The sequence below is a fragment of the Mustela nigripes genome, chromosome 14 (assembly GCF_022355385.1).
Source record: "Mustela nigripes isolate SB6536 chromosome 14, MUSNIG.SB6536, whole genome shotgun sequence".
Classification (NCBI taxonomy): Eukaryota; Metazoa; Chordata; class Mammalia; order Carnivora; family Mustelidae; genus Mustela; species Mustela nigripes.
The window spans coordinates 64,086,414-64,098,811 of NC_081570.1; the positions used below are offsets into that span (position 1 = coordinate 64,086,414).

The window sequence follows — 12,398 nt, forward strand, 5'->3', positions numbered from 1 at the left end:
GTCATGATCTCAGGGTCCTGGGATCGAGCCCCGCATCGGGCTCCCTGCTCCGCAGGAAGCCTGCTTCCCTCTCTCTCTCTCTCTCTCTCTCTCTCTGCCTACCTCTCTGCCTACTTGTGATCTCTGTCTGTCAAATAAATAAATAAAATCTTAAAAAAAAAAGATTTAAAAAAAAAAAAATCCAGCCAACTGCCTCCTCAAGCCAACAGGCTAACAAAGGCAGTGGGAGCAGGTGCTTATGGACACACAAAGGGCCGTCACAGTTGATAGCTATATGGCAGGTGTAATTATGTAACATTGCCTTCAGGATGCCAGAGAGAAAGAGCATGAATAAATTGAAATGTTAATGACTTCTAGTGTTCAAGGAAATATTCCATTTATTATGGAAAACAAATGAAAGGCAAGTCAACCTGTCATTCCTCTTACTCCGGGTTAGTTCATCACGACTGTCCATAGAAGGGAAGCAGCTTTCAGGATGGCTCTAAGAAGGCCGTCAAGAGACTGTTGGTGCACCTTATGCTGTCACCGTCTCAGGCGTTCTTTTCCCCAGCCCCCATCCCGAAGGTTCGACGGTTGCTCTCACAACACGCTTTCTCCAAGAGCTCTTTGGAAGGACCCTGTATTCTGTGTCCTGGTAGAGCAAGTGGAGAAGAATGCCGGGTGTCGGGCAGCAGACACGGTGAGGCTGGAGGGAGCACCCTGTTCAGTCGTAATTCCCGCTCAGGGAGGCCGAGAAGGGAAGAACCAGAAGCGGCACACGCTGCCTCCCAACTTCCTGTAACCTTTGTCTCCGCGACAGGTTAGCTGAACCACCCAGTTAGCAACCCCGGGACCCTGAGTCTTGCTTCCCTCATGTACAGGATGGTAATAAAAAAAACAGCCAAAAAAGCCAGCAGGTCATGGTGAGGATTGCATGAGACCATGAATTGTAGTAGAATGTCTGACTCCGTGTCCTGCACACAGCTCGTGCTCAGGAAAGACGATTAGTATTAGGAATAGTACTAATACATTAATAAGATATTGTAAGATATATAAAATAATTATTAATGTTTTCCTAAGTACTTGAGAGTTGCCCCAAAAGTTACTAAGAACTTTGGCAGGTTCAAAGACTAGGACACAGCTGTTGCCTTCTAGAAACTTACTGTAAGCCTTATCCACACGAAGACGTAATGAACACAGCACAGCCACTTGGAGTCAAAGGACTCTCGCAGACAGTATCGATCACTGGAGAATGAAAAAGCAACTTGGAAGTCAGTCCTGCTGCTCATCTAGCCGTTCCCCCTTTTGTTTTTATTTTGGAGGAAGTTGAGAACTCTAAGGGCCAAGCAGGGTTTGTGTGTCCTGGGCTCCAGGACTTAAGGAGGTAAGCTCTCACCAGGACCCAGGAATGGTATGGAAGTTTCTGGGAGATAGCAGAGCTCAGGCTGTTTGAGCCCACCAGAACACAAATTCTCCAAGGGCCCTGAACTTTTTCCAAAAGAAGAAGAGAAAATAACCACTTCTGCTGCTCAGAAGCTATGTGACTTGGAGAAAGTTACTTGACTTTACTGACCTTAGTGATCTTGGGCCAGTTACATACTCACTGTCTCACGGACTATCTCTGTAGTATAGTGACTTAGCTTCCGTATCCCTAAGATGGTGACGACAACAGTACTTACTGTGAGGGTTTCCATGATAATCTCATAAGACACTAGATGAGGAAGGCTTGGTGTATGTTAAGCGTGGTGTATATTAGAAATGCACAAATGTATCAGGTGAAGGGACGCGCTAATAGGCAAGTGTGGGTGCCCATTCCCACATTTTAAGGAGATGTCCAGCGAGCGGTATCAAATGATGCCCAGGGGGTGAGGAGAGCCTGGCTGCCCCACGGGGACTGGGCTGCACGTGGCCTCCAGCTCCCACAGGCCATCACATGGGGCAGCTCAAGTGAACTCGCCCATTCTGTGGCTTCCCAGTGTCTCGCTAGACTAGAGAGTTAGGCATAGGGGGCCGGACTTCAGCAAGCAGAAAGGAAGCCAACTGCTGATTTGTGGTAAAGCAACTTTTTCTAACTTTAAGACGCAGCTAGTATCCTCAAAAGGAGTTATTTGCTAAATTAACCACAGAGACTTCATTCCCTCAACCAACTCATGTTGGGTACTGAGGACGTAATTAGGGTTGAATAAGACCGTCTCTGCCTTCAGTCCCCTTGGGGTCACTTGGACACAATTCGGTCAAAAGAGCCAGAAAGCTCACGAGGCACCTGTGGGAGAAAATCCACACTGTCTGCCTATGAGTCGCATCTGACCCGCAGCTTTCCTCAAACATCCGCCTCTGACTTTCTGCCGGACTCAGCGGGGTCCTTGTATTCCTCTGACCCTACTGGGTGGAACAGGGCAAGAGAGAAGGAAGACTGGGCCCACCCATCCCCCCTCCGCCAAGAGCAGATCCACTTCTCTCTGTGTTACATCCGGGCTCTTCTCTGACAGGAGTCGCCTGGCAAATAAGAACTCTGACGGCCTCCGGTGTGAGCTACAGTCCTGCTGCTCTCTGGTCACATGCCTTTCGGGAAAATCTAATCATTGCCTTCTTATTGCTGGGGAAGCAGAGGCACAGAGAGATCGAACACTGGGCTACTTCTGTGGTCATCTCTGTCAGCCTAAGATGACAGTGACCCAAAGGGAACGTCAGCCGCCACATGCATGGCATGAGGGAGGGAACAGAAGATGAGAGGGAGTAGGGGACTAAATTATTCCCCGGGGGAGCAAAGAGCTGAGCAATCCCTGAGGGACCGGTTCCCAGGATAAAGGTGGACGGGCTCGCCCCTGCAAGCCGAGAGCTCCCCGTTTCCATCCAGCCCTCCCAGAGCTCTAGCCTCCCTACCCCTCCACCCACAGGCCCTGAGTTGCTTCCAGGAGTCATTCTTTGGCAAGAAAACTTCTCGTAGCCCCTAAACTACTAAGCACGTGGACTCCTCATAGTCCCACATTCATATTTAAAACCACAGATGGGAGCAGCGGATCTATAAATGGACAGACGCATTCCTCAAAACCTGGCCAAATCTAACAGAATGAAGGTCGTCTGTGGGGCCTTGGTAGCTTGGTGCCGAGGTAGCTCCTGACTTGGTGCCGAGGTAGCTCCTGACTGCTCTCCCCAAGTCTGCTCTCTCTCCTTCCTCTCCAGACACCACTGTGCTGCTGGAGAGACTACATCTGACTCAGTTCAACCCCTCAGTAGTTCCCCAAAGCTTTTATTTTATTTTATTAAAGATTATTAAGGATTTTATCCAGAGAAATACAGAACATAGGTAGGCAGAGTAGCAGGCAGAGGGAGAAGCAGGCTCTCTGCTGAGCGGGGAGCCCAGTGCAGGGCTTGAACCCACAACCCTGGGATCATGAGCTGAGCCGATGACAGATGCTTAATGGGACCGAGCCACCCAGGAGCCCTCCCCAAAGCTTTTAGAACAGAATTCCCACCCCCCTTGCTTAGCACACAGCCTCCAGGACCTGGCTTCTGCATCTGCTCTAGTCTCCCCTCATCTTCCCACACAGACTTCTTTTTGCCGTAGGGAAAACTTAGAAAGGAGCTCCCCCTGCAGACATCTGGCCTTTGGCCCTCAGCTTGGAATTTGCAGCCCCTTCTTCATCTGGCCGATCACTGCTGGTTCTTTAAAATAATATTAATGGCTATTTTTCTGCACACACCACACGCTGGTCCTGTGCTTAGTATGAATACATGTGCCATTTCATGGAAGCCTTGTGATAATGCCACGAGATAAACATTACTCTCATTATTTCACATGTCAAGCTTGAAGACCTAAAACAGCCATCCGGGGTCATGGGGCAGGGAAGTGACAGAGCTAGGGTCTCCAGGACCTTCCTCCACGGTCTCACATGCAGCAGGCCCTCCTCCTGCAAGCTTTCCTCACTCCTGTCAGACCCTGCCTGTGCCCCCACTGGGCCCTCTGCCAACCCCGCCCCCGTCCCTCACCCCCTACTGCCCCAGTTTGTCGGGATCCTTTATTTGCCTATAGTCTCGTCAAGAGGAGGGGTCAGTGCTCTGTCCAGACTTGCATCTTCAGGACTTGTTTTTGTGTCTGGCACATAGTATGTACTCAGTATTGATTGACTCAGTGAATAAAGAAAACCTTCGCTACCTTGGCAGTGTGTAAGAAACTGATTCTATAGTTATCCCAAGCCCAGAAGTGTCCAGTGAATGAAAAATATAATTAGCAAATGACCAATTCAAATCTGAAGGGTCCTAGGACATCAGTGGCGGCCACCTGTTCGTCGTTCTCAGCTGGAGTGAGCACTGGGTCTTCACAGAGGGGCTCAGCCGTCAGGCAATTAGTCTCCATCCTGCCCCTAGCCCTGGGCTCCAGGCTCATCGGTATTCTGAAAGCTGGGGAAAATTAATGCCACGTTGCACCAGAGACAGTCTCAAAATATATTTTTGTGTGGACAGTAGACCCTTAAGTCATGCCATCTCATATAGAAAGCCAAATCCATTCTCTCCAGATGGTCTATAAATTGCAATGAAAAAAAATCTGTTATCATTGCCTTCCGAACTAAATTACGGTGAGTATTTTTAATCTCATTTTCCACCGTAAATTATTTGCGATAATAATGGGCCAAGCGTTTAAATTCTACCTAATAATCTTATTTCTGGTCATACTTAACACATTACCAAGTTTACAACTCTCTGTCACCCGTTGTTTCTTGAGTATTAATTAGCAGAGTAATGACTCAGAGTGATCACTGTCATGGAACTAAATTAATATCTCATCCATAATGTGAAGGACATCTCAAAGGTATCATGAATATCAGAGAGTTGATTCTACTAGAATTATTAGCTAGCGAACATTAATAAAGCTGCCGGTGTAACAGGGAAAGTTCTAGTTGGCGACAGTCCACTGTGTAGAATCAGATGCTTACAGAGACAGGTAGGGAATGGTAATGCACCCAGGAGGTTCACATTTTATGAAGTAGACTTCAAATATAGTGGTGTGTTTTTTCCCAGACAGTTTTCTTTGCCATGATTTCCTTCTTCTGTCTTTGCCCTGATTTGACCCACTCTTGGCAGCCCTGGGGTGTTTCCATCACCTTCCTCCCTGTGGGTACCATCATTCTATGAAGAGATGTTGTAACACCACCAGAGGTGCCGGAGTTGTGGAGGGTGAGTGGGAGTCCGGATGACTCACTCCGGCTCTCTGCCCCAGAAAGGGTGGACAGCGGCAGGCTCTCGCTGCTCTGTCTGCCCCAGAATCACCAGAATTAGTCCACTGGCTTCCAAGGGGTATAGACATTTTCCTTCTGTAAGAGGCTGTAAAAGAGTCAAGGGGACTCAGCAGGTCCCACCGGGCTGAAGCAGATGTGTGGGAAGGCCTGCTCTAGGAGCATTTCCTTCGGGATGCTACTAGTATCCCTAGTGGCCCGCAATTCAAGCTAATTTCAGAACACTCTAGACACTTGACAGCTGTCCATTCAGCTCTATTCTACTAGCATTCCTGACTACCTACTGGATGCCGGGTACCATGCCCGCACAGAAGGGTGTTTAGAGAGTCTGAGAGCTCTAGAGAGAGGCAAAGCCACCATTCCCTTCCTGGAACCTCTGTAGCCTTGTGGATACTTCAGCCCCAACTAACGGATCAGGGTCAACCCAGATCACACCTAGAACTGGAAGGATTCTCGCAGGCTTGTTGACATCAGGACGCTTCTGCCGGTTGTACAGCTGAGCTGCCAGAGATTCACAAATGGAACGTGACTGACTCCCATCACCATTAATATTCACGAGGATGACATTCAGGGAGCACAAGGGCTCTGCTGCTCACGCTGACGAGCTGCAGAGTGTCCACCAAGCCCGGGGCGCCTCTGTCCGCAGGTGCTCGGGAGAACGCAGCGAGGACAGAGTTGTTCCAAACCAGGTTCCAACAGGGGCCATTGGTACAGAAACCCACCTGGTAGAGCAGGTTTTCCGAGATACAGAGACTCGCTCTTAGGAGTTCCACTTTGGTCCACATCTGAGCCCTGAAACTTCTTCAGTTTTTCTGTCATCTCTGACATCTTTTTTGTCATCTCTAAAATAGGGGTCAGAACGGTACCTCTGGCATGGGGGCATTGGGAGGATTCAGTCGTGTCAAATGCCCAGCGCTCTGTTCGGTGCTGTAAAAGTAACTAAAGTCCGGCACCCAGGATGGTCCATGAGTGAGGCTGTGTGCTTACAGCCAGGACCTGGACCCCTCCTGCCCGCCGGCTCCTCAGCCCTCAGACGGAGCAATGACCCTGACCTTAGGCTCCCTCCCTTGCCTGATGGGGACGTGGAAGGGATCACGGAAGTGAAGCACCATAGCTTAGGAAGAACCTCACTAAATCAGCCGTCCTCAACCTAGCTGTGTATTTAGACTCTCATAAGGCGCTTTTCAGGGGCACCTGGGTGGCTCAGTGGGTTAAGCCACTGCCTTCGGCTCAGGTCATGATCTCAGGGTCCTGGGATCGAGTCCTGCATCGGGCTCTCTGCTCAGCGGGGAGCCTGCTTCCTTCTCTCTCTCTCTGTCTGCCTCTCTGCCTACTTGTGATCTCTCTCTGTCAAATAAATAAATAAAATCTTAAAAAAAAAAAATAAGGCGCTTTTCAACATTAACAAAGTTTTGCACTTACCAAAAGTTGCATAAGTAGCACAGAGAGTTCCTGTATACCCTTCACCTCCCTTCCCCTAATGTTAACATTTTGCATCATTACAGTCCAATGATCAAAACTAAGAAATGAACACCAGTGCGAAACTCTTACCTAAACAACAGACTTTACCCAGATTTCACCAGTTTTCCGGCTGAGGTCTCTGATCTCCTCCAGGACCTAAACTCCAGGATCCCTTCGCATTTACATATCTTGGCTCTCGGTCTCCTCCTGTCCGGGGCCATCCTTCAGTCTCTCTTCTTTTTCACGACATTGAAGAAATCTGGATATTGTCACAGGAGGTCGCTCACTTTGGATTCGCGTGATGTTTTCTTATGATTGGGTTGAGGCTGTGCATTCCTGGGGAGGGTACCACAGGAGCAGGAAGCCCTTCCCAGCATCCCACATGTCAACAGACACGTGATGTCAGATGTCTCAGTGTGGCAGTGTTAACCTTAATTGCCTCGCTAAGGTGGTGTTTGCTGGGTTTACTCACCTCGAAGTTATTATTTTTCCCTTTGTCATTATAAATATCTTGGGGGAGATACTTCATCTAAATAACCTATTTCTCTTCATCATTTTTCCCCACTAATGTTTCATTCATCGGCACACCTTGCTTGCAACAGCTGCAAGGCTGTTTTAGTGGTGATTTCTCTATTCCCTCATTCTCTCTAGATTTATTGGAATTCTTCTATATGGAAATGCCGTTTCTTCTTCCCTGTTTATTTATAGATTCAGCTATTTACTGAAATCATCATGGACTCGTGGGTGTTTCTTTCATTTTATGGGGTTTATAATCCAGTACTACCATTATTTATTCTGATACTCGAACTTCACGTACTTTTAAAATAGCTGTGCCTGGAACCCCCCTCCAAATCAATTAAGCCCGAATCTGTGGAGGTGAGACACAGGCAGTGGTATTTCTTTAAAGCTCCCTGTGCGCACTGAATGTTCGTTCTCTCACGACTCCCCTCGCCGCACCCTGCTTCGTCCCTAAAGAAACAAAAACCCTCCGCCACACAGTTTTTGCAGGATTTATTCCCGAGGTGACCCTTAGAGTGCTGACGACAGGCTGTGGCCCCTTGGGAAACTGGCTCTGAGATGATCGCCGCCCTCACACCTCCATGCCCTCCGCTTTCCCTGGCCCCCCCAGACAGGAACTGGGGTGCCAGACTCTCCTTTACAACAGTAGCCTCCTGATGTGGAAATTCTGCTGATGTATATTGCTGCTGGGTCAGGAGGAAGGAGCAAAAGCTACTTCAGTCTTTAAAGTCAGGTTTGAGGAAAGACCTAAGGAATGAGGACCTTATTCTAGGAAGGACGCAGTGGTGAATTACAGTAGGTGGCAGCTTTTCAGCGGGAGGGCTGTTCCCACAGGCTCTTCGGCTCTGCCCTCAAGGCCCACAAAACACTCCTCGGCCATTTGGGCAGAATTTTAAAGTGTGGAAACAATCCCACTTATCTGGACACCTTGGAAATCATAACAATTAAATGTGTAAATTTAATTCTCCCTTTAAGGGATCAATAGGGAGCCAAATAAATTTTCATTCCAAGAGATGGTCTTCCTGAATAAGGAAACTGATCTTCTAGCATCCGTTAGCTGGTTTCCAATTTCTCTGTATTCCTAGGTGCCAACTCAATCTCATGGTATTTTTAGAAGCTTAATTGTTTCTTTAATCAGATTGATTCCAGTAATATGTTCAAAGTGCAGATAAATCAGATTTAAAACCTGATTTATATTGGAATAAAAGCTTAACTCCAAGTGTACCATGCCACGGTGAATTCGGCACTGTTCCCCAAATTGTGCCATATGAATCTGGGGACATTTGTCTCACAAAGTTTTATCTTTTTTTGTTTATTCTTTTCTCCATGGTATTCAGTTCCAGCTTGAATTCTTCCTAGAATGCATTTTCTGTATGGAAATTACCCTTTGTTAAAACTTCAAGGAGATTCCAATTTCTGGAGTAAGTAAAGACGTGAAATCTGTATTAGTTAGACAGGGCTGGATCTGATGTGTCACTGTGGAACACAGAGATACTTCTGAGACAAGCCTGATGCAGATGCAAAGTATTAATTCGGCATACCATCCAACCCAGGAGGAGGAATGTTTAAATGCTGCATGACAAAAATAAATCTCTCTTCCTGGAAGAACTTTAACCTCAGAGGAGAGGCAGCTCAAAAGGTTTATTGTTGTCAGAGCCACAAACTTGACACCCCTCTTGATAAAAGACTTCGATCCCTGACCTCGGTAAAGTTGCTACTCTAGGAGCTATTTGTGTATTGATCTCGTCTGAAGAAAACAAATAGGTGTCTAGCAAGATGAACATCTCTGAGGAACAAAGGTACTGTACTTAGAGTAGAGCCCGAGTGCACCAAGTGGGGGCCCCAGGGCACCGGGCACGGAAAGGTGATTTGCCTGAGCCTTTTAAGAGAAGCACTGAAGCTCTACGTCAGAACCAGTTGGTGAGCGTAGCTCAAGACAGGAAGGTTTGCCTGTTGGGGTACCTTGACTAATTCCATCATAGACTTCAACATGGAAGAGGTGGTGTGGATTGGACTAGAATGGAAACCAGTGTGAGACCAGGGCTCTTTGGGGGTTAGATATTTTAGTAACACAGGGCACCCAACTGCCTCAACGTGTCAGTCCTTTGCACACCAACCTCAAGAAATGAGCCAGGGTTTCTCATTTGAGGTGAAATAGGGATATAGAAACAGAAAAAAAATGTTGGGGCTATCCAGCTACAGTGTAAGGATTTAAGGATTTGGAATTTCTGGATTTAGATACTCTGGATTTGGGTCCATTGTCTACCTAGAACAAGAAGAAAATGGTGGCATCATGCTTACTGTCTTTGTTCTGTGGGATCAAACTAGGATCATCAGCTTTCCATGTTGGAGGAGAAATTGTCTTTAGAGGTTTGCTGTTGAGTTGTCAACGCCATATAAATTTCTGTCAACAGCAGAAATTTTAAAAGTATTTATTGAGGACCTACTAAGAACAAGACAAAGGCCTGCCCTCATGAACAGATTATAAAGAAGCAAACAGCAGCAATTCTGGAGAGGGATTAATGCTGTGAGAAAAATAAACCTGAGAAAGAGAGAGCATGCATGCAAAGGGACAGGTGTGAGGTAAATCCTCTCTGAAGAGGACATGTTGATGTCAGTACCCAGCAGTAAGAAGGAGTGAACTGGTTAGAAATGTGTTACAACCAGGTGACTGTCTTCACATGCCAAGGCCTGAAGGTCAGGCTTGGCAGAGCTGATGACCAGAAAGGCCAGTATGGCTGGAGCCTGTTTGGCAAGCCTGGGTTAGAAGAAAGCTCTGGAGAGAACCACCTCATGTAACACCCTGTAAGCCACGCTTTTATTATAATTAGAAGCTTCTGGAGGATTTGGTGGAGCGGGGGGATGGGAGGGAAATGTGGTGTGTTTTTGTTTTGGAAACATCTTTGTAGCTGCTTATGCTGAACTGACTGCAAGGGCAAGAGTGGAGGAACTACAGTGGGGGTCTTAGCAACGTGGGCTTTCTACGTCCCAAAGCCCCGCATGTCCCATAGTATACTTTTAATCTCTCTCTTTGATAGTGATGCTCAAACATTTATTTCACAACCTCAAAACCCTTCCACTTGCTTCTTGTGTACACATCAGGAAAACCCTCTGTTGGAACTGACTTGACTTGGAAATAGATGTTGTGCTCATCAGCTTCCTCAGTCATGGAGGTTTTTCCCCTTTACTCAGTCATCTCATCTTCCTCCTACAGGGATCCCAATCACCCATCAGTACCTTACCACTATTATGAACCGTTTGGACCTGACGAATGCACCATGTACCTCTCCCACGAGCGAGGACGGAAGGGCAGCCATCACCGCTTCATCACAGAGAAACGCGTCTTTAAGAACTGGGCACGGACATTCAACATTCACTTTTTTCAGCCAGACTGGAAACCAGAATCACTTGCTCTAAAGCCTCCGGAGAATAAACTTGTGTTCTGAGCAGTGAGGGTGCCAGACCAAAACCTCAAGTACCTACTGCATCAGACGCCAGGGCGCTGAACTTCCAGAGCTGGCAGACACACGAGAGGGACGGGACCGGGAGCAGGAAACTCCTCCATGACCAACACGTGCAGATGGCTCAGAGGCAGGACCGCCAAGCACTGCGGTTGGTGTGTAAGGAGAAAATTCCAGAATTACTATGTCCACACGAGCGTCATCCCTTGCAAAAGGGGTTACTTGGGGAGCTAAACGCCCATGTCAGTGATGCTGCCGTGGTCTAAAGAACATTCTGGATCTCTTTAAGTATCGCCTTCAAAACCGAAGCACGAGTAACTCAACGATGTTAGTTGTGTTCCTTTGTAGAAATGCCACATCGAAAGACCTTTTTCTATTAAGTTGTATCCTAACCTGATCTATAATCTTTGTCATCTGTTGGGCTCTGTATGTGTGATTTGTAAAAAGCGATCTGAAAGTGTGGACATGATTTCTGAAGAGCACATCTCCACTGACTTTCATAAAGCAAATGCCCAATATTTATTTATTAAAAGTTTTTTAGTGTACTCTAGGCCAGTATTTTTATAGATTATGATTATGTGGTAATTTATCCTTCTTAACTCTTTAACTCTGAATGATGGTTGGAAGACACCTAGAATGGGGCTGGTGAGTGACTGGGTTCACGACACTCATGGTTAGCAATTGATTGGCTTGGAAATGTCACGTTGGCGTTTTTTGAACCCTTGGGCTTCAAGAAGAGCTATGACATTTTCTAATGTAAAGAAATGTTCCAAATGACAAAACCGAAAACCAAAAACTGTGTTGTTACAACAAAAAGATACTAACAAAAGAAACTTAAAGATAGTTGTCTTTAGTAATAGTTGGTGTAGGTTACTTGGCATAAACCCTAGTTTCCTTGTGTGAGAATGATGTCCCTGTACCACATGACAGTGTAAGTTTCCTTCCAAATCTAAAATTCTGTAAGCCTCTCCTTGACCCACTTGAGAACCTTACACTTGGATTGATAGGGTTTCTTCAGTAGCAAAAGCCTGACTTCTGGGGGTCTTTTCTCCCCCTACTATTTATCTCCTTCTGTGGTTAAAAACACAACTTCCTCACTGGTCCCCATCGGCTACAGTCTACCCCCATGCTTTTCTGGTGTTTCTTGAACCCCAAAAAGAGGGAGGGCAAAAAACTAAGAGAGAGAGAACCTCTGTGGTGTTCCCTGGCTATAGGAGCAAGAAACAGTCCTTCTCTGAGTCTGTGAGAAGAGAAGACAAGGAGCTTCCCTAACAGACGACTCATTTATCCTGTGAACTATTCAGATTCACTCACTGCAAGTCTCACATGATAGTCACAGCCATTCCCTGGTCTGGAGGAGTATGAAGGACTTATTTTATCCAGATTAGTATGAAGGACCTTCATTTAAGCAAGTGATATTCCTCAAAATTAGTCTTTTTAAAAATATACCAGTGGGTTTTTTTTTTTCCACATGACTTAGAAGGCATGCACTTTTCCAATGCCACATTCAAAGGCACCAGCAAGTATTACGTGTGGAGACCGACATTGTTTCACAGAACCTGACCTGACCTGTGACTAAAGAAGGTTTTTCACATTGCCACTTCCTTTCGCTTTCCTTACTTAGTACTAAGATTCCATTCCCTTGCACTAACTAGTACTACTTATCATATGGGGTTCTGTGGTTGGGGTGTAAACACAGTCCGGATATTTATAGGACAGAAACAAAACAAAGTTGGGATTATTG

General features: G+C 46.6%; 1 protein-coding gene across 1 annotated transcript in view; it reads left to right on the forward strand.

Moving 5' to 3' along the window:
- ST6GALNAC5 (ST6 N-acetylgalactosaminide alpha-2,6-sialyltransferase 5) overlaps nt 1-11,410 on the forward strand; it is a 164,323-nt gene extending 152,913 nt beyond the window's left edge. The window contains exon 5 of the mRNA XM_059376893.1: nt 10,408-11,410. Within this exon, the coding sequence (XP_059232876.1) occupies nt 10,408-10,639 (232 nt within the window). The 3' untranslated portion in view covers nt 10,640-11,410. The remainder of the gene's footprint in view (nt 1-10,407) is intronic.
- Nucleotides 11,411-12,398: the final 988 nt, after the last annotated feature.